At 40.4% G+C, this 19,628-nt stretch overlaps 1 protein-coding gene across 1 annotated transcript in view; it reads left to right on the plus strand.

Moving 5' to 3' along the window:
- Nucleotides 1-127: 127 nt before the first annotated feature.
- REEP5 (receptor accessory protein 5) overlaps nucleotides 128-19,628 on the plus strand; it is a 28,564-nt gene continuing 9,063 nt past the window's right edge. The window contains exons 1-3 of the mRNA XM_010971488.3: nucleotides 128-344; nucleotides 1,087-1,180; nucleotides 17,834-17,972. Of these exons, the coding sequence (XP_010969790.1) occupies nucleotides 227-344; nucleotides 1,087-1,180; nucleotides 17,834-17,972 (351 nt within the window). The 5' untranslated portion in view covers nucleotides 128-226. The remainder of the gene's footprint in view (nucleotides 345-1,086; nucleotides 1,181-17,833; nucleotides 17,973-19,628) is intronic.

The following is a 19,628-nucleotide window of genomic DNA, read 5'->3' on the forward strand; positions in this document are numbered from 1 at the left end:
GCAGCAGCTCGGGCCGCCGCCCCGGGTGTGGCGTTGGCAGCCAAGCACCGGGCGCGGGAGAGAAAGAGGGCGGGCGGGGCGGGGCGGCGCGGAGGGAGCCCAGCGACGCACCAACGCGCCCGCCTCCCGCCCCGCCCGCCGCCGCCGCCGCCGCCGCCCCAGTCACCCCGCTCCGCGGCCAGCCGGCACCAGCAGCAGCCCCGGCGGCAGCGCGACGGTCCCCGCCATGTCTGCAGCCATGAGGCAGAGGTTCGACCAATTTCTGCACCAGAAGAACTGCATGACAGACCTCTTGGCCAAACTCGAGGCCAAGACCGGCGTGAACCGGAGCTACATCGCGCTGGGTGGGTGCAGGGCTGCGGCCCGCGGGGTCCCGCCGTTTGCCCGGCCCCGAGAACAGCTGCGGTATCCGCTGCTGGGGAAGCCAGCACGGACCGGGGTAGTGGGTGACAGACGGGGCGAGCGGCATCCTCGGGGACCGAATTGGCCGTCAAGACCGGCCAGAGACCGGAGACCCCGCCGGGGAAACCAGGGCTGGGAAGCGCTGGTCTGTGCCCGCAGCGAGGTGGCGGGGCGCCCGGGGCGTGGGGCTCGGGGACTGGCCGGCGCTGACGTGTCTGCCCCCGCGGCCGATCGCCGAGTGCCAGCGGCCGAGCGCAGGGCTGGCCCGGAGTGGCGCGGCCTCTGCGGGAGGGCGCGCGGGGGCCGTGGAGGAGTACACGGTCCTAGCCAGACCTTCTGCCGAGCTCGGCGCGGAGAAGGGGTGTCCCCTCGGAAGGGGAGAGGCTGCGGGCCGGCGCGGGAATCCGGGCCTCCCCAGACCCTCTGGGGGGTCGGGCTCCCCCGGCTGGTGGGCCGCACTGCGGGGGCCCTTGGAGAAGAGACTGCGGGAGGAAGGGCACAAAGGTGGGGGCTGCCAGGTATCCCCAGACCGCAGGCAAAGCCCCGCGAAGGCGCAGGCCCAGCCTTTGCGCGGTTTGTTTTTCTCAGTCGCCTGAATGGGCTAAGCCTTGCGGTGTGGGCAGGGGCTGCCCGGCTGGAGCTCCTGTGGCGCCACCCGACCCACTTCTCTCCTTATGTCTACAGGTGTCATCGGGCTGGTGGCTTTGTACCTGGTGTTCGGTTATGGAGCCTCTCTCCTCTGCAACCTGATAGGATTCGGCTACCCAGCCTACATCTCGTAAGTGGCTCCCCCCTGCAACCATCCCTTCCTCCCCTTAACTCCCCTTTCCTCGTCCAGAGCTGCCCTGGTTGCTGTACATCCCCATTCCTCCGGGAGAGCGGTCGAAGACCAGAGAGTAGTAACTGACTGCTTAAGGTTACACATTTTGGAGCCTTGACTTGACACCTGATCGTCTGATGACTAGCCGAAATGTATGTTCAATCAGATTATTCTGGCAGGGCGTCTGCCTTCTAACGGAGGCACAAATGAAGGCAGAAGGAAGTCGACCTTTACCGGTCGCAGATCTCAACCGGTACAGAGAGGCGTTTCCTTCTCCTTAAGAATTATTTTAGTGTGTATTTCACCTTATATTTATGTACATAGTAAAATCCCAGCAATTAGGGCTTCCTTAATTCAGAGTTAATGTTAATTCAGACACGGGGAAATTTTGTCTTCTTGATGTTAAAACGACTGGCCACTTATTACAGGCAAATGGGAGACACCCTGGTATAGAAACAAAAACAAACCTTATAAAATGCATCCTTAATATATCTCCTTGGTTACATAAATGACTCATATAATTAATCTAAATTACAAATGAATCTTATCTGATTACAACCTGAATTTTCTACTAGTTGACATTGTTTTTACTCTACAGTGTTTATTTTGAAAATATTCTACAATTTCATTTTAATGTTCATTCAAATAGGAATTATTCCACCCCACAAGTGAAATTTGTTTTACTCTATAGCTCTTCCCAAGAAAGCTGGTTGGTTTTACTTTCATTGAATTGGTCTCTACAACTTTCCTCAACCATAGGGATAAAAATAAAGGAGGAAAAAAAATTCAGCTGGAAAGCTAAGACACAGATGACACATTATGACACCTGAGTCTATCATAAGCCAGACTACAATTTAACTAGAAAGCGGTAATATGTTTTAGAAGAAGTTCGTTGTGACCTGAACATTTAAATTGAAATTACCAAAGTAGTAGTTACTGAATTAGTCTGGTTCATACACATAGTGACATTCCAGAAAATCTAGCTGCTAATAGGACACTGCTTGCTTTTGAATTTGGAGATCCTCTCCGACATTTAGCACTACTTGCTGAAGTACTGTCCATGCTGTATGTGTACACCAAATGATTCTGAAGACAGACCGGAAAAACTGGTTTGGCTTTCAGATCATTGGAAAAGATACACAAATAGCAGTTTTCTATAAAATAATAGATTGTGTATATACAAAGTTTGTAAGCAGCAATGATTCAGAACAGCTTGCATATCACTGGGTCTGTGATAATGGACAAAATAACTTAGTAGAACACTCCTTTACTTTTCTTCTGTTTGTGTCTTCTACTTGTAAGAGTTCTTTTAGTAAGAAAGATTTTGAAGCATTTTTCAGGTTTGTGCTTTAGATGTTATTGATCAAATTTAGTAACTTTCCAGCTGTGTGAATTGTTTCTAACTAGTGAAGACTATGGATCTTTAAAAATATAGAAGAGCATTTCTTCCATATCATAATCTTGTAAGAAACATAACCTTGTTATTTGGTGTGATTAGATCATTGGTATGGGCTTTAGAAAAGTAAAAATCCCTTTCTGGGTGGGATGTGTAAATCTATGTATGTAGAAGTGGATGTGACTAAAGTTGGACAGAGCTTGAACTTGCTTCTCCTTGACCTGGCACAAATTCTAGTAGGAGCCAATTTTTAAGTCATATTTTAAAATAATTTCAATTTTTTATCATTTGTTTTAAGTTATTCCTTCATTCATTTTTTACACAATCAATTGAATATTATTGGCCCTTTTTACTTACAAGAAGCTAAAGGTCCCTGTCTATTGCTAGGAATTCTATGAAATGGTAGATATGGTCATGTTTCTGAGTAGTTCAAGTAAATAGGTTTTATATATTTTAGAATTATTCTATTACTAAGTAGATACACTTTATTTTCTTTTCTATCTGTATATTCTGAGGAAAAGAGACATTCGTAGTACACCTTATTAGGAGTTGAAAGTGTTAAAAAATCTAATAAAGGGAAATTTAATGATTTAAATAATAATTTAGGAAATAATTAATGAGTATCTCTAGATTAGTATTTATTCATAGGATGCTTCCTTTTTGTAGACTCAACTCTTTTACCTTAAAAATGAACACAAGATTCTATTATCATAAGGGAGGTTAGTGAAGGTTGGTCTCTGTTCAGCTTTCCCCTAAAACAGTGGTTCTCAGCCTTGGCTGCCCATTGGAATTAGCTAGGGAGCCTTAAAAAAATGCCTGGGCCCTGTCCCCAGAGTCTCTGATGTAACTGGTGTGGGGTGTGGCATGGGTTTTGGAATTAAAAAAAAAATCTCTCATGCAGCTCTAGTGGGAAGCCTTGGTGCACAGCAGCAGCAGAACCTGTGCTTGTTACATTTGAAGCAGGGGGTGAAAAAAGGGGAGAGAATGGCTTGCTGACCCTGGGCATCATGCAGAGGCCCACTTGGCCTCTGCTTTGTGAAGGAGGTTCAAGCTGATGTAGGGTTGTGTGCACAGTAAAAGCATAGAGATCCCCAGTAGGTCAACATTCAGGCAGTCACCTTACATTAGTCTAATTAAGTCTGTTCATTGCTTAGCCCATGTAACTGCATAATTGTCAGAAAGAAAGTTTGTGAAAATGGTGGTATCAGTAGCTCCCAAATCAGTGTGATCACTTTAATTGTTCTTGTCTCTTGGAATTCTCCCCAGCCAGAGTTATTTTTAAAAATACAGCTCAACTATTTATCAAACATCAAATGCCAAACTGTTGCTGATTCCTTTCTTCCTCACCTTTCAGCTTTTGCTCCTGCTGCTGCCTCTCCTTGGGCCACCACAGAGGGGCCCACTGCTGTGCTTAAGTCAGTATTGGGCTTAGAGGCTGCAGAGTGCAGAAGTAAAATTTGGAAGCGCTCATTTGGCTTCCTAGTTTTTCTTGTGGCTCACCACCTTGGGAAACCTCTGGGTGGGGCTCAGGTGCACCTGGCTTCCATCAGATCTTGGCGTGTTGGAGCACTTGGCCAGTGCTCAGGGAGGGGCAAGCGGTGCCTTATCAGGTAGCTCCTTCCTACTGGTTACTCTTACTTTCTGTGTACATAATTTACCTTTGAGAGCAGGGCCTTCAATCCTCTGCCTCTGTGTTTTCAAGACTTTTTGGCCACCCTTTAGAGGCAATTTGAAATCTAATTTGAGCCTTCTCATTATCAAGAGCTGTTGACAGAGTGACTTTAATCTCTTTACTTTCTTCTGTTTCTGATAAGAGAAGGCAGACTGCTAGATAATAATAGGAACCTTTATTATTATGGTAGACCTGCCCTTTTCCCTATTTTTTGCTGAGATACAATTCCCATGCAACCCTTTTAAAGTATACAGTTCAGTGGTTAGTATATTTATAAAGTTTTACAACTAACACCACAATCTAATTCCATATTCTCATCACTCCAAAAGAAAACCTCGTACCCATCAGTAGTCACTCCCCATTTCTTCAACACCCCAGTCCTCAGAAACCAATAGTCTACTCTCTGTCTCAGTGGATTTGCCTATTGTGGCCATTTCATACAAATGGAATCATATAACATGTGGCTCTTTGTTTCTGGTGCAGCCATGCTTTTCCTGGCATTGCACAGACACGAGTCTGAGACGCCTCTCAGGAGCACCCTCACACACACACAGTCCAAGCCTGAGACCCAGAGTAGCCTCCTCCCACTGGTCCTGGAGTGTGGGGGCTGTTCCTGTCGCTGCTTCCTTATTCAAGTGGAATTATGGGGGAAAGTCTAATGACTTTGTTTTCTGGTTTTATTTTTGCCCTGCAGAGAAGGGAAGGGAGGAGGATTTGCTTTTTGTCTAACTCAGCAACCTTTTTTGCTCAAATTCTATAAAAATGTCTATTACTTTTCTTTTTTTTTTTTTTAACTTTGTATATTTCTTAAGGATTAGGCTGCCATCTCTCTGGGACTTTCAGACTTGGGCCTTAGAGATTAGTCATGTAGTCTGATTATTTTAGTTTTTAAAAGACCCAGGGACAGAGAGAGATACAAGGTTTTCCAAGGTCACACACAGGCCAGACTTGGCCAGGAGCCTCCTGTTACTACACAGGAATGTGAAAGCACATTTAGGCATATTTTAGTACCAAGCTAGAAAACATTAAATATGCTTGGAGCCCCGCATTTTAATGTTTATATTTAATCTGATGTTTGGCAACACTTTTCCAATCTCATACCCACCTCAGTGATGTGTCATTTTATCTTGTCTGTCCTCATCAGCCCAGTTTAAGCTTTTGCTATCAGTATAAAGAGTGTTACTGCTTTTAGCTGTTTGCAGGGTTGATGAACACCTGTGCAGCACTTTATTTAATCAACACTTAAATATCTCTGGTTAAGTGCTTTACAAATATAGCTCATTTAACCTTCATGACAACCCTATAATATATTCCTGTTTTACAGATCAGGAGACAAAGAGAGAGCAGTAACTTGATTAAGGTCTCACAGCAGTAGATGGTGAAACTAATATTTAAACCAAGGGAATCTGACCCCACAGTTCATGTCTTTAACTTTGGTATATTTCTTCCCATATGGCTCTTTGAGTGTCCCACAGATACAAGCCATAATCATATATAGAGATGAAAATTAACTATTGATGTAACTTTTTCTTTTATCAATTTGACTGTTAATACAAATACATGAACTTCATGCAGTGTATTTCTCAAATAAGGTACTGCCATCCCAAATCACACATCTGCACATGTAGTCATTTGCAGTGTTTTGTGAACATGAGTTAGAATGTATTACTAACAAGTTCTCTCTCAGTAGCTGCGATGTAGCATTTTACGACAGCAGCATTATAAATCATTATGTGCAGAGACCTGGTTTGTTTTTTTTTTTTTTTTTTTAACCAGTGCAAGCCCATCTAAAGATGGCACACTGAATTGGATCTCCTAAGGGAATACGGCCTTGCCTTTAGTTCTTTGCCAGGAAGGCAACAAATCTCAAGGGGGAGATGTTTGGGGATGATCTCTATGAGGTCAGATCAGAAAAGGAGATGTGACAGGTAATGTTTGAAGGAAACGCTGTCAGAATTACTACAAGAGTCATAATACAATCAACCACAAGTAAAAGCTTCAGCACCTTCTTAGCAAATGATGCACAGCACCTAACATGAGGGAATATAGGTTAAAAAGAGTTGAAATCTACAGTTTGCAGGGGTAGACTCCTGAACAGAGAGGCTCACTACCAGGAGAGTTTGGGCAAGTTGCCATGTGTGACTGACAGTTCTGAACCCTTTCTGTTTCTCGGAAGCAAGTCACATGAAGCAGAACGAGGCTTCCCTAATGGTGCTGGAGGATGTGTTTGTGGTTCTCTTCATAGACTCATTACTAAGTGGTGTGTGTGTTTGCTTGTGTTTTTTTAAAAACTTGTAATTATCTTTTTCTTTTCTTTTTTTAATCATGGGCACTTGGGAGCAAATATCTATTTTTCTAAGCTGCTTATGTTCTGTTACACCAGCTTGTCTCTCTGCAACTGTGTGTTCTTTGTTAAAAGTGCTTCAGGGCAGAGCAGCGCATGCCCACACGTTCCTTCTCTGGGTGGAGTGAAGCACATGCAAATATTCTGGCCTGCTGGGCACTGGGTCCAAAAATATAACTGGCATTCTGTAGATGGTGCCTTAAACAACTCTGCAGACTTAAACATTTAAACATATTACCTTTGTCAGCTTTTTACTGGTTGTGTTTTCACTTAGTATGACTTCTAGTATTGCTGAACTATTTTAAGATGAAGGAATTGTGGTGAAAATTGAAAAACTAATAAAATATCCTTCTAACAACCTGTGGCTATTTTGCGGATAATTACAGCCAGCAATTTGGTTAAGTTTTTGTTCTTCTCCTTTGCCTGTGGAGCAAATAAGATGAATAATTTAAATGGTTTATTCATAGCCTAGTTTCTGGGCTCTAAAACAATTGTGGAGGGAAAGCTCATTCCTGATACTCTGCTTTGGAGTGCTCCCTATGAACTGTAATGACCTTTTTTGTTCTCTTCATGAACGTCTTGGAAATAGGGTCTATTTGTCCTTCTGAGATGCCTTCATCTCCCCTGTCCGAGAGTTTTCTTTTTCAGGACTGACTTTGAGTGAGTTTTCAACTTAATATCCTCGGGTAGTATATAAATCAAGTATAAATATAAATGGGACATTTTAAGGTATTTAGTGCCTGTCAATAAGATTACCAAGTAATTCATTTTGAGAACAACAAATTAGTATAGCAGAAGTTTAAAAACAACTTCAAAAATTGCTAATGAGATTACTTTCTGTAGCAGTTGAAATACAAGCAGGGGCTGTAGAAAGCTGTCCTGCCTTCGCTCTGTCACTCGCTCCCGCTTGTGATTCCTGGCGTGGAGCCATCCTCCGCCCCCTCACACGGCTACTGTATATATCCTGCCGCTGCGGGCAGTTAGGCCAGGTGGTGCAGTGGCGGGGTCCCTTACATGTCAGGGGTAACTCTAGACTGCTCTCTGCATCTTGATGGAGCCCTCCTCTGTCTGGGAAAGTTCAGTTTAGGTTGCTGTGTAGGTTGTAAGGGTGCTTGAGGGTAAGGTAAACTTTACGACATTATATTTACAGAGCCGTCATTTTATTGACAGAGGGTTGTCCCTGCAGGATTCACATCTGCTGTTTTATTGCTTCGGTGTTATTTTTTTCTAACCATCTATCAAATAGTTTAATACATTCTGTTATAAAATGAGTTATAAAATGTTAGCTAGGAGAGGTCTTACAAGTCAAGCTGCTGGAGTTACAGCCACCTTTCACAGATTTGGAAACCAAGGCCACAGAATGAAGTTACATGACTCAGGTCACAAGTCTGTTGAGGCACAGCCAGGTGTAGGTCTAGGGGTGCCTGACTCCCCTGGCCTGCGCACTGCCGGTGTTCCTCGTGCTTTATGTCTGACTGTGACTGAAGCCTCCATTTTGCATTAAAAAATAAAGTGGTGGGTAGTTAGGGAATAAGATCACTGTAATTCGACACCAAAGTATTTGACTACTAAATAACTGTTTTTTGTTTTTTTTTTGTAATTCAGTCTCCATTAGAGGTATTTTATAGACCCATCTTAAAATACATTTGCCTGTGAGTTTAGCTTATTTTATATTATGCATTTCATTGGGTCAATCATTTTATTCTATAGGAGAATACTATATTACAGAGTAAAGGAGCATGGTATATTTTTTCCATTGTTCTTGTATAGTCGTCTTAGAAGACAGTTTCTGTATATCCACTGCTAGCGATCGTATCTTTTTTTTGGGTGGGGAGAAGGATTAGGCATGATATAAACAGTGAATAAGCAAATTGGCTTTATTATATATTTAGTTTTTTTCTTTTCTTTTGCTTGTTTGTTTCTTTCTTTGTTTTCTCTCTTGCTGTTGGTCCTCTCTCTTTTGCTTTGAAACCATACCTACTCTGTAGTGAAAAACAAGTGTACTTTTCTGAGTGCCTATAGTTTCTGATCTTTTTTTTCCCATGAAGAAGAAAAATCTTTTCCTTATTGGCATGGAAACAAACTACCGTTCATGTTTTAAAATGTGATTTTTTTTCCTTCTAGTTTGACACACTGTAAAAGTCAAATTTGCAATGGTAGACTCTTGAACAGAGGTAACAGGAAATAGGAAAACCATTTTGAGCTATCAAGAATTTCTACTTCACATTCTCTGACAGACACAGCCAAAAGCAGTCCTGTGCTGCGGACGGTCACATTTTGTGTCTGTTGTATCAAAAAGGATTATAAACATTATGATCCGTATTCTTCATTTTCAAGCTTCAAAGAAATCTACCTTGAACTTTGGTATATTTGTTATTAAACATAACTTACATGTAAGAAATAAAACAAAGTAAATAGACCAGAAGTAGATTCCTTTCTGTTCTTTACCAACAGCACATCTCAGAGCTTTTTATTGCTATAGGTTTTATTATGAACTGCTTTTTTGGATGCACTGTCAAGTCTAGTAATATAATCAACTCATTAAAATTAAAATCCTGTTGATGGGTACAGCTGGTTTCAGTAGTAAAATCAGTGCTCTGAAGACATATAATATTACTTAATTTTACGTCACCTGGCCAGTTTGAACTGTAGGAAGTTACATGTGAACCATGTACAGTATCACTGGTGTGTCCCGGTTTCTTTGGTGTGGGTGATCAGAAACGTATGTGTATGGACCTGATCATTACTAGCTGAATTAACCCATGGGCAAATAGCTTAACTTTTATAAAACTCAGTTTTCTCATATGTAAAAGGAAAGGATAGTGTATGTCAGACAATTAGTACAGAATCAAAATCTCAGTAAGTGCTTAATTAAGGGTGGTTACTTTTAATTAGCAAGAAGAAAACTGAGTTAATCATAGTCATGGTTCTCTAACTCCAGGCCACTGAACTTGTAAATGATAAAGGGAAAACCTCCCAAGTAGTATTTTCTTTCACTTATTCTTTCCACTTATTCTTTTTTATTCATTGTCTTATTTTTCTCCTGTACTTATTTCAGCAACTCAAGACATGAGCATATTAAGAGCAATAAAGTAGAATAAAGTTTTGTTGTTCCAAGTTGTAAATATGTGGTATGGCTAGTGGTTTTCTTATGTTTTGGGTCAGTGGTGTAAATATTTCTATGCACTGGGCATAATTTTAACTAACGATTTTAAAATATTAAATCTATTTTATACTTCATTTTGTTTCCATTGAGATTTCCAGTTTGTTGTAACCTCCTTCACAGGACCCCTCCCCAAGAACATGTGTGCTGCTTATGCACAGAGCTGGCTTTATTTATTGATTGATTGATTGATTGATTGATTGATTGATTGATTGATTGGAGTAGGGTGGTCATTAGGTCTATTTATTTATTGTTAGTTGTTTTTTTTTAAATGGAGGTACTGGGGATTGAACCCAGGACCTCATGTATGCTAAGCATATGCTCTACCACTGAGCGATACCCTCTCCGCTATGGAGCTGTTTTTTAACTGTTGACTTTGGGTCCTAGAGCATCACCATTTTGGCCCCAAAGCTTCAGCAGCATCAGGGCATCGTCAGTGCTCAGTACATGCTTGCATGGGAGTGAGTCTGTCGCTGACAGTCTGTGGTGGGTCACCTAGATGGGACTTCCTGGCCATCTCACTTCATCCCCACCGCCAAGAATGTGGTGGAAAAAAATAAACCAGTCAGGTTTTGGTTTGTACTGACAGTGAATAATCTTATTTTTTTCATTTCCTTTTTATCTTAAGAAAAATTATAGCAAAATCAAGAAGATTAAGCCAGAGAGTCTTATTCCCTGTTAGAAGCTACCTCCTGTACTTTAGTATGTCATTTGGAACTCAGGACGTAGGAATAAGTAACTGCAGAACTTCCAACAAGCTTTTTGGATTTCTCATCTATCTTAATGCATCTCGTTCATGGTAGACAAACATGTCTATAATACATAAATATAATAGGCACAATTTATACTCCATTCTATTGCAGGAAATTGACATTTTTCAACTTATGGACATGGTGAAGGTGTTAAAATACCCATTAACCAGGAATAACCTTTGAGCCTGAAAAAGTTAATAGTGTCAAAAGTGCTCAATTTATAACTCCATCAAAGAGAATGTAACATCCATCCTAATGATACAGTTTAACTAAAGTCATTGATGGAAGAAGAAAATCTCAATAACTGAAAGTATGACAAATATCGCAAAGGCATGGAAAATGTGGCATTCCTCCTCATATCTGCTTTTCCTATTTGCTAGTTTTTATTTCTTAATGATATAACAATTGAATATGTATAATAGTAAATTCAGGTAAAAGTTGGGTAGCATATTATTTGATACATTATTTTTTATATTTGTTAATTGCTTACACCTCTGAAGGCATGTTACACATAATAAATATGGACTTTGTCTTAAAAAGAATTTAAAAATATATAAATAGGTTGTACAATGCATATACAGAAAAGCATTTTTATCTATTTTGCTTACTAAGAGCATGAATCTGAATTAAGAGTACATATGTAAAGGTGGATGTTTTCTCTGATGGATGTGTTGTGTCTAAAATAATTCTAAAAATAGTATGGTGAGTTATCTCTTTCCTGCCCTCCTAAGTGAGCACTGACCATAAACAATGATATATGTAATTAACAGATGAAACCTCAGCAAGGGAAACAGGGCTGTTCCTGACCATTATCTAAATATCTCACCTAAGTTTGGTTTAGAAAGTTTTTGCTGGTGCTGCTCACCTTTTATGTCAGGGTTCAGTCAGCTGCTTCCATTAATAGTGGCCTAAGTGATAAAGACCTCGAATTACCTACATAAGTCTGGAGGCTGATGTTCCAGAGCTGGTGCAACAGAGGTTCAGGCTTTTTTCTGGTTACCTTGCAGTGCTGGCTTTCCTCCCCATGCCCATTGCTCCAAGGTATAGCAAGACTGCTGTCCCTTCTTAACGAGTTTTCAACTAGTTCATCTTTAGGATGTCTTCCTTTTGCCTCAAAAAATTATGTAATCCCATCAACTGTCCTTAGTTTACATGATTTCTTTCTGGCAAAGTGCTTAGGTGATTTGCAGTTTGGTCGTGTCTGTGGGTCAGGCAACATTTAGATTTTGTGAATGATGACTCAATTTGGGAGGGAGAGAATGCTGGTAGCCCAGGGCTGTATCTGCTCAAACTTGGTTTTCTTCACACGTGTTTAATGCTATCCTTTGGCCGTTTTTGGTTCCTGCTCTTGCTTTTAGAAAACAGCAAAGAAAGAACTAGATAAGCCAACAAGGTGGAGGCAGCCAGTACCAGGCACTAGGGCCGGGTGGTCTGGATGAGGGCCGGCCAGTGGGTTACGTCCACATCGGTACCAATCCAATAGTAATGTGGGGACTTTGTCCTCCTGTGCAGCATGGGTCCGTAAAATGTTTTCAGCAGTGTCCAAATTTGTTCCTACTGACTTGCCAATAGGATTTTGGCATTTCAGCTAAGCTTTTACTCTTTGTAGTATTTGGGATTTGGAGAATGAGGTACAATTAAAATCCATGAGTAATTCTCTAATCTCCTTTTAGCCTTATTAACAATGCAGTTAATCCTTTACCAGCTCTACATAGACAGAAGGACTGGAGTGTTCTTACTGCTCTCTGTTCGTTTTAATCCCTTGCCTCCTTATGATAATAATAAATGATTACTATATTATAATTATTACCTATTAAGGTAATATTTCTGAGTGCTTACCCTGTTTAAGTGCTTAACATGTATTAACTGAGTTAATCTTCACAGCAACACAATAAGGTTTATCATCCCTGTTTGACAAATGAAGACACTAAGGCCCAGAATGACTTGCCCAAGGTCATATACCTAGTAAGTGGCAGAACCAGGATACAAAGATGCAAGCCAAGATGGTGAAATGATGTAAAGCCAGATGAGCACTGGAAAGAAATGAAGGGAAATGCTTGGCTGTTTCATAGTTCAGTGTGATATTTTTTGATAGGCCGCTTTAAGTGGAAAATTAAAATGAGTCAGTTTCATGTGATAAGCTCTGTGACTTTCTTTTCTCCTTCTGTGTCTATGTGTATTGAAGGCCTTTTAATGCTCTAAAACACAACAGATCGTGTCTGATCATTGTCAGAGAAGTTTGTTTATAAGAAAATGATGAGCTGTTTCCTCAAGAGAGCAATTAAAGGAATGTGTCTGATGTTCATTTTAGTGTTTGCTTTTAACAAAGCCCTAAAGAGAGATTAGTCTCATGGGAGGAAGTAGTTATAGAAAGTCTGGTACCCCATGGTTTTTTTTTCCACCAGATAGAAATCTTTTTCATGTCTTTTTTTTTAACTAAAAATAGTACATGCTAACAGACTCACAGATATAAAGAACAAACTAGTGGTTACCAGTGGGGAGAGAGAAGGGAGAAGGGACAATATAGGGGGTGTGGAATAAGAGGTACAAACCATTATGTATAAAATAAGCTACCACGATATATTGTATAACACAGGGAATACTGCCAATATTTTATAATGACTATAAATGGGGTATAACATTTAAAAATTATGAATCACTATATTGTACATCTGTAACTTTATATAATATTGTCTACCTGGAGATAGAATCAAATTGCACAGGTACAGGCCCAGTCCAGCAAGACTGCCCTTCACTTCAGACACCACTCTTGAGCCTAGGTTGTTAACCTGTGCTTCTGACCAGCTGGCTATCCCGGAAGTCAGGGATGGGACTGAAAGTTCCAGCTCCTAATCACACGGTTGGCTCCACTGACAACCAGCTCCCTCCTTAGGTGCTTTCCAAAGGTCTCAAGTTAACATAACAAACAAAAGACACCTTTATCACTCTGGACACTTCAGAAACTGCTAGGATTTGCGGAGCTGTGCAGAAACCCAGGATGAAGACCAAATATATATGGGAAATATATTTTGGCCTTCTGAATGACCAGATAAATATTTTGCTTATAAATCACAACACTGCATCCACTCACTTGGACAAGGAAGTATCTAAGTCAGTATCATTTAGGAAACCTCAGTTTTAAGTTCTTTTCTCACTTTTTTAAGTCTTAGGCTCCTCAACTGTACACTGAGTGGGTTAGACTGCCTCTCATGTTCGTTCTTTTTCTGACTAGCTTATGATGTTATGACATGTAGACACATTTTAAAAAATGAATATTGTGCTATTTTAAATTAAAACAGTAATTAAATGCTTTAATAACAGAAGTAGTTCTATTTATAAAAAATCTCTTCACCTTAATAAGACTCTGTGATCTTTTCCTGTCTTCTTTCCTGGGCCTTGGTTTTTTACAAAGCTGTGATTAATGTGTGTGTTCAATTTTCAGTTCTTTTCTTCCTACTTTTCAGCATTACTATGTAGTATTCCAAGTGTGTCAACATGGAAACTTTTGAAGTCATATCAGTAACTTAGGGAACCGACTGTTTTTAATTCCTTGAAGGACGGAACTTGAACTGTTATGGTAATTTTTCTATTTCTGAATCTGTGGATCTTGACTAACATCTTAAAAATAATGACATAGAGTGGAATTTAAATACCAGAGTGGGTTCATGAACTGTTTATTTGAGTTTATACTTGTGTGTGGATATATGTGTTTGCTGGGCCATGTATGATTACTGAGTCAGGCACTGCTCTGGTTCCCAAAACTGAGACCTTAAGCGAAATATAATTATGTATCCCCCTTGCCTGGGATGGATGTGTAAGAAACACATTTTTATCATGCTAATAACTTTAGAAATCCACTTAAATGTAAAAAGGTAAAGAATATTCTATACCAGATAAAGCACAGAGGAAAAAATCTTGCATGGAAAGGGCACTCATTTGTTAGTTCTTTGGTCCATGTATTTGCCTGTGCTCTTCCTTTGGCCTTCTGCTACATCTGCTAGTGTCCATGGTAGAAAGCTAACAGACACAGACAATTTGCAGGAGACAAGCCATTATTTTATAATCAGCTCTCTTAAAGTCATTTTATGATTCTGTGTCTACGGTGAAAAACTTTGCCTACTCTTGATGTTCAAAGCATGTCTTCTTCCTCTCCTCCTTTTCCTCACATTATTAGCAGTCAGCTCATATAGCTGTAACTTTCCCCTCCTTGGTTATTTTCTTAAACCACTCATGCAGGCACGCACCTATACCCATAGCTGCTTCTCATTAATTCAGAGGCTTTCTTAGCGAGTGACTCAGCATGAGTCATCAGCCTAACTGTCTCTTTGGGGAACCCATTTTACCAAGTAGCCAATGTGTTTTCAATAATTAACACACCACATAGGCTAAACAATATTCAGACTTCTTCTAGTCTACTGTTGTAGTCCAGCTCAGTTATGATAAATATCCAGACATATATTAGGATAGGATAAAATCATGGAATTTAGGTTTAGAGAGAAGGGAGTCCCAGGACTGGAAGAAATTTCTGTGATTCAGAAGTAAAAGAAGGGTATTTAAATTTTAGCAATGAAGTTGATTTACACTATACACACACACACAAAAACTCAAAATGGCTTAAAGACTTAAACATAAGACAAGATACAACAAACCTCTTAGAAGAAAACATAAGCAAAACATTATCTGACATAAATCTCAGCAATGTTCTCCTAGGGCAGTTTACCCAGGCAATGGAAATAAAAGCAAAAATAAACAAATGGGGCCTAATTAAACTTATAAGCTTTTGGACAGCAAAGGAAACCATAAGCAGACATCCTGTGGAATGGGAAAAAATATTTGCAAAAGATGAGACTGACGAGGACTTAATTTCCAGAATCTATAAATAGCTCATACAACTTAACAAAAAACTGAACAACCCAATCCAAAAATGAGCAGAAGACCTAAACAAGCAATTTTCCAATAAAGACATCAGATGGCCAATAAGTACATGAAAAATGCTCAATACTGCTAATTATCAGAGAAATGCAAATCAAAACTACAACGAGGTATCACCTTGCACTAGTCAGAATGGCCATCATCCAGAAGTCCACAAACAAATGCTGGAGAGGCTGTGGAGAAAAGGGAATCCTCCTACACTGCTGGTGGGAATGCAGTTTGGTGCAGCCACCGTGGAAAACAGTATGGAGATTCCTCAAAAGGCTAGGAATAGACTTACCATATGACCCAGTAATCCCACTCCTGGGCATATATCCAGAAGGAACCCTACTTCAAAATGACACCTGTGCCCCAGTGTTCATAGCAGCACTATTTACAATAGCCAAGACATGGAAACAGCCTAAATGTCCATCAACAGATGATTGGATAAAGAAGATGTGGTATATTTATACAATGGAATACTATTCAGCCATAAAACTGACAACATAATGCCATTTGCAGCAACATGGATGTTCCTGGAGAATGTCATTCTAAGTGAAGTAAGCCAGAAAGAGAAAGAAAAATACCATGTGAGATTGCTCATATGTGGAATCTAAAAACAAAGCAAAACAAAACAAAACATAAATACAAAACAGAAACAGACTCATAGACATAGAATACAAACTTGTGGTTGCCAAGGGGGTGGGGAATGGGAAGGGACAGACTGGGATTTCAAAATGTAGAATAGATAAACAAGATTATACTGTATAGCACAGGGAAATATATACAAGATCTTGTGGTAGTTCACAGCAAAAAAAAAAATGTGACAATGAATATATGTATCTTTATGTATAACTGAAAAATTGTGCTCTTACACTGGAGTTTGACACAACATTGTAAAATGACTATAACTCAATAAAAAAATGTTAAAAAAAAAAAGTCCACAAACAAATGCTGGAGAGGCTGTGGAGAAAAGGGAACCCTCCTGCACTGCTGGTGGGAATGCAGTTTGGTGCAGCCACTATGGAAAACAGTATGGAGATTCCTCAAAAGACTAGGAATAGACTTACCATATGACCCAGTAATCCCACTCCTGGGCATATATCCAGAAGGAACCCTACTTCAAAATGACACCTGTGCCCCAGTGTTCATAGCAGCACTATTTACAATAGCCAAGACACGGAAACAGCCTAAATGTCCATCAACAGATGACTGGATAAAGAAGATGTGGTAGATTTATACAACAGAATACTACTCAGTCATAAAAAATGCTATTTGCAGCAATATGAATGGACCTGGAGAATATCATTCTAAGTGAAGTAAGCCAGAAAGAGAAAGAAAAATACATACGATATCACTTATATGTGGAATCTTAAAAATAAAAAAAGACAGGCAAACTTATCTACAAAACAGAAAGAGACTCACAGACATAGAAAACAAACTTATGGTTACCAGCAGGGAAGGAGGCGGGAAGGGATAAATTGGGAGTTCAAGATTTGCAGATACTACTATATATAAAATAGATAAACAGCAAGTTCATACCGTATAGCACAGGGAACAGTATTCAGTATCTTGTAGTAACTTATTGTTAGAATATGAAAACGAATATATGTATGTTCCTATATGACTGAAGTATTGTTCTGTACCAAGACATTGACACAGCAGTAGTAGGATTACCAATTCCTACTTGTAAACTGACTATACTTCAATAAAATATTTTAAAAAAGAAGATAAAATTTAGCTCTATTCATTTATGGAATGACTTCTGTTTAAGCAGAGTTTAGTACTGAAAAAGTCTTATTAACTGATGAGGGGAGGAAAGATCAGTCTGAGGACCACATTGACAGTTGGAACCAAACGGACGTCACAATGTTTGTGCTCACCTATTTGTTATGAAGTATGTTATGAACTTTGGAAAGTGCCTAAACTATGTTCCAGAAGGGTTTTTTATGGAAATGCCTGTGCACCCATGATGTACTTCAGTTATTGAAAGTGCTTAAGAACTGAGTTACATGAGTGAATTCTTGATACAACCCTGGTGTCGGGACCCCACTTGAGAGTGCAGATTACTCTAGTTCCCAGTGGTTGGCAGTATCTCCTGGCGCCCTGGTGGAGGCTAGAGCAGGTGGAGATCCAGGGACAACTGGTGCTGGTTTCTCTGGTGACCAGAAGGGTGGTACTAGTTAGAACAGCTTGTCCCCGTATCTCCACACTGCTGCCTGTGGTCATGTTGTACTCCTGCATCTGGTGACATGGTACGTACATTTACTTGAGTTTCTCAGTTGGTGCTGGAGGGCAGTTGTGAAAGCACCATGTTTGAAAATGTTTCATTGAGATCTTACATGATACACCTGCTTGTGTGTTGCTTTTCAGAATTAAAGCCATAGAGAGTCCCAACAAAGAAGATGATACCCAGTGGCTGACCTACTGGGTGGTGTATGGTGTGTTCAGCATTGTCGAATTCTTCTCTGACCTCTTCTTGTCATGGTTCCCCTTCTACTACATGCTGAAGGTAGGTTGGCTTTTCCTGAGCGCCTCTGTTTTCTTCCATCTCTGTGTTTGCTTTCCTCCCTACCACTGAAATGAACTCCATCTCAGGACCTGTGTGCAAGGCATAGGAACAAATGCTTGAATGTTGGACATCTGTGGCTCTGCCTCAGATTATATAAACAGGAAGACAAGATTCAACATGTCTGACTTATTTTGTATACTACCTTGGAAACAGCCAAAGCAATTGTGTCTTTAAGATGTGCTTGATAATAATAAAGGATGGTAATACTGTGACCTAGCCGAAGCACTGCTGTTAGTTTGCCAAGATCCTGTCTTCATGCCATGTTGTCTGAGCATTACAAATTTTATGAAGTCATTGATTATTCACAGTGGTGTGCTGGAGTCACTATTTTTGGGGAAAAATATACATATTTCCTATATAGGTTTGGAAAAAGAAGATGTGAAATGGGCTTGCTGAGGAAGTCATTTTAATAATGCTGGCAGGTGCAGTAGTCCGGGATCAGCCCTGCCACACCTTGTGTTTGGCAGAGGACTGGCCTTGGTTACCACTACGTCAGGAAAGGGAGTAGGAAGTTGAAGCTCATCCCTAATGGGACCTATATCAACTCTGGACTTGCAACAGCGGTGAATGAGAATGAAAACGTTCACACCCTTTAATAGAGTGGTTGGCTCTTTTTCCCTAAATGCGACAAGCTGTCTTGAGTTGATTCGAGTGTCTTCATGAAAGGATCCCTGATACCTTTAGTCACATAGGATGTAAACAGTGCCTCAGATTCACTGAGCCAGACCTCCCAAGGTGTGGGAAGTAGTGAATTCTGGGTTCTCTTCTTTCCCTTCATACTCTTAAGTGTTCACTTTAATTAGTTACACACAACATAGTTTAAAGACTCAGATAGTTCTGTAAGAGTTCTGAAGGTCTGCACTCCTGCCCCCTGAGTTGCCTTCCTTAAAAGCAACCACTATCCCTTCACTTATGGCAGATTTTGTCATTTGCCTCTGTCTCTAAATCATATTCTTATTTAGCCACCTTTTAATTTTTCTATTTTACACATTGGCTCTTGATTCGCACTGGAAGATAAGGATTTAGCTTTCTTTCCTCCCTCGTCCCTGCCAATCACATGCAGGCTAGTCTCAAACTGTGCATATTAAACGTATCCCTACCTTGGAAATACATCTTCTAGGGGAAAACTGAACAGTGACAGCATTAGAATCATAGAATTATTTGTCCTGTTGTAATTTATAACTTAAGGATTTAGTGTCAGTGCTAATAGTGCCCAGAGTTCAGTTGAAACAGCAGATTCTTTGTGTGAACTGCAGGTAAGAGTGGGCTTGTGTCTGTCCTTGGGAGTATCGTCAGCTGGCAGTTTGAGGGCAGCGTGATTAAAAGGACGGCCAGATCTGTGTAGCTCAGAGTATTCCTGGTAGTTATATAGATTAAGAAAAGGGAGTTGTAAAAGCTGGCAGCTGAACAGCACATCGAGAGTCGAGGAGTAATTAACTTTATTTTTAATACAAGGAAGTTATTTCATTTGAGAACTGGAGAATGCTAAGGATGTAGGTAAAGAGCAGTAATTATTTTACTGTCTCAAGACAATAGCTAGAGGGAAGCGGAAAGAACTAAATGAGCAGTCTGGAGTATAGCCTCCAAAGTAATCAC

Source organism: Camelus bactrianus, chromosome 3, assembly GCF_048773025.1.
Source record: "Camelus bactrianus isolate YW-2024 breed Bactrian camel chromosome 3, ASM4877302v1, whole genome shotgun sequence".
Classification (NCBI taxonomy): Eukaryota; Metazoa; Chordata; class Mammalia; order Artiodactyla; family Camelidae; genus Camelus; species Camelus bactrianus.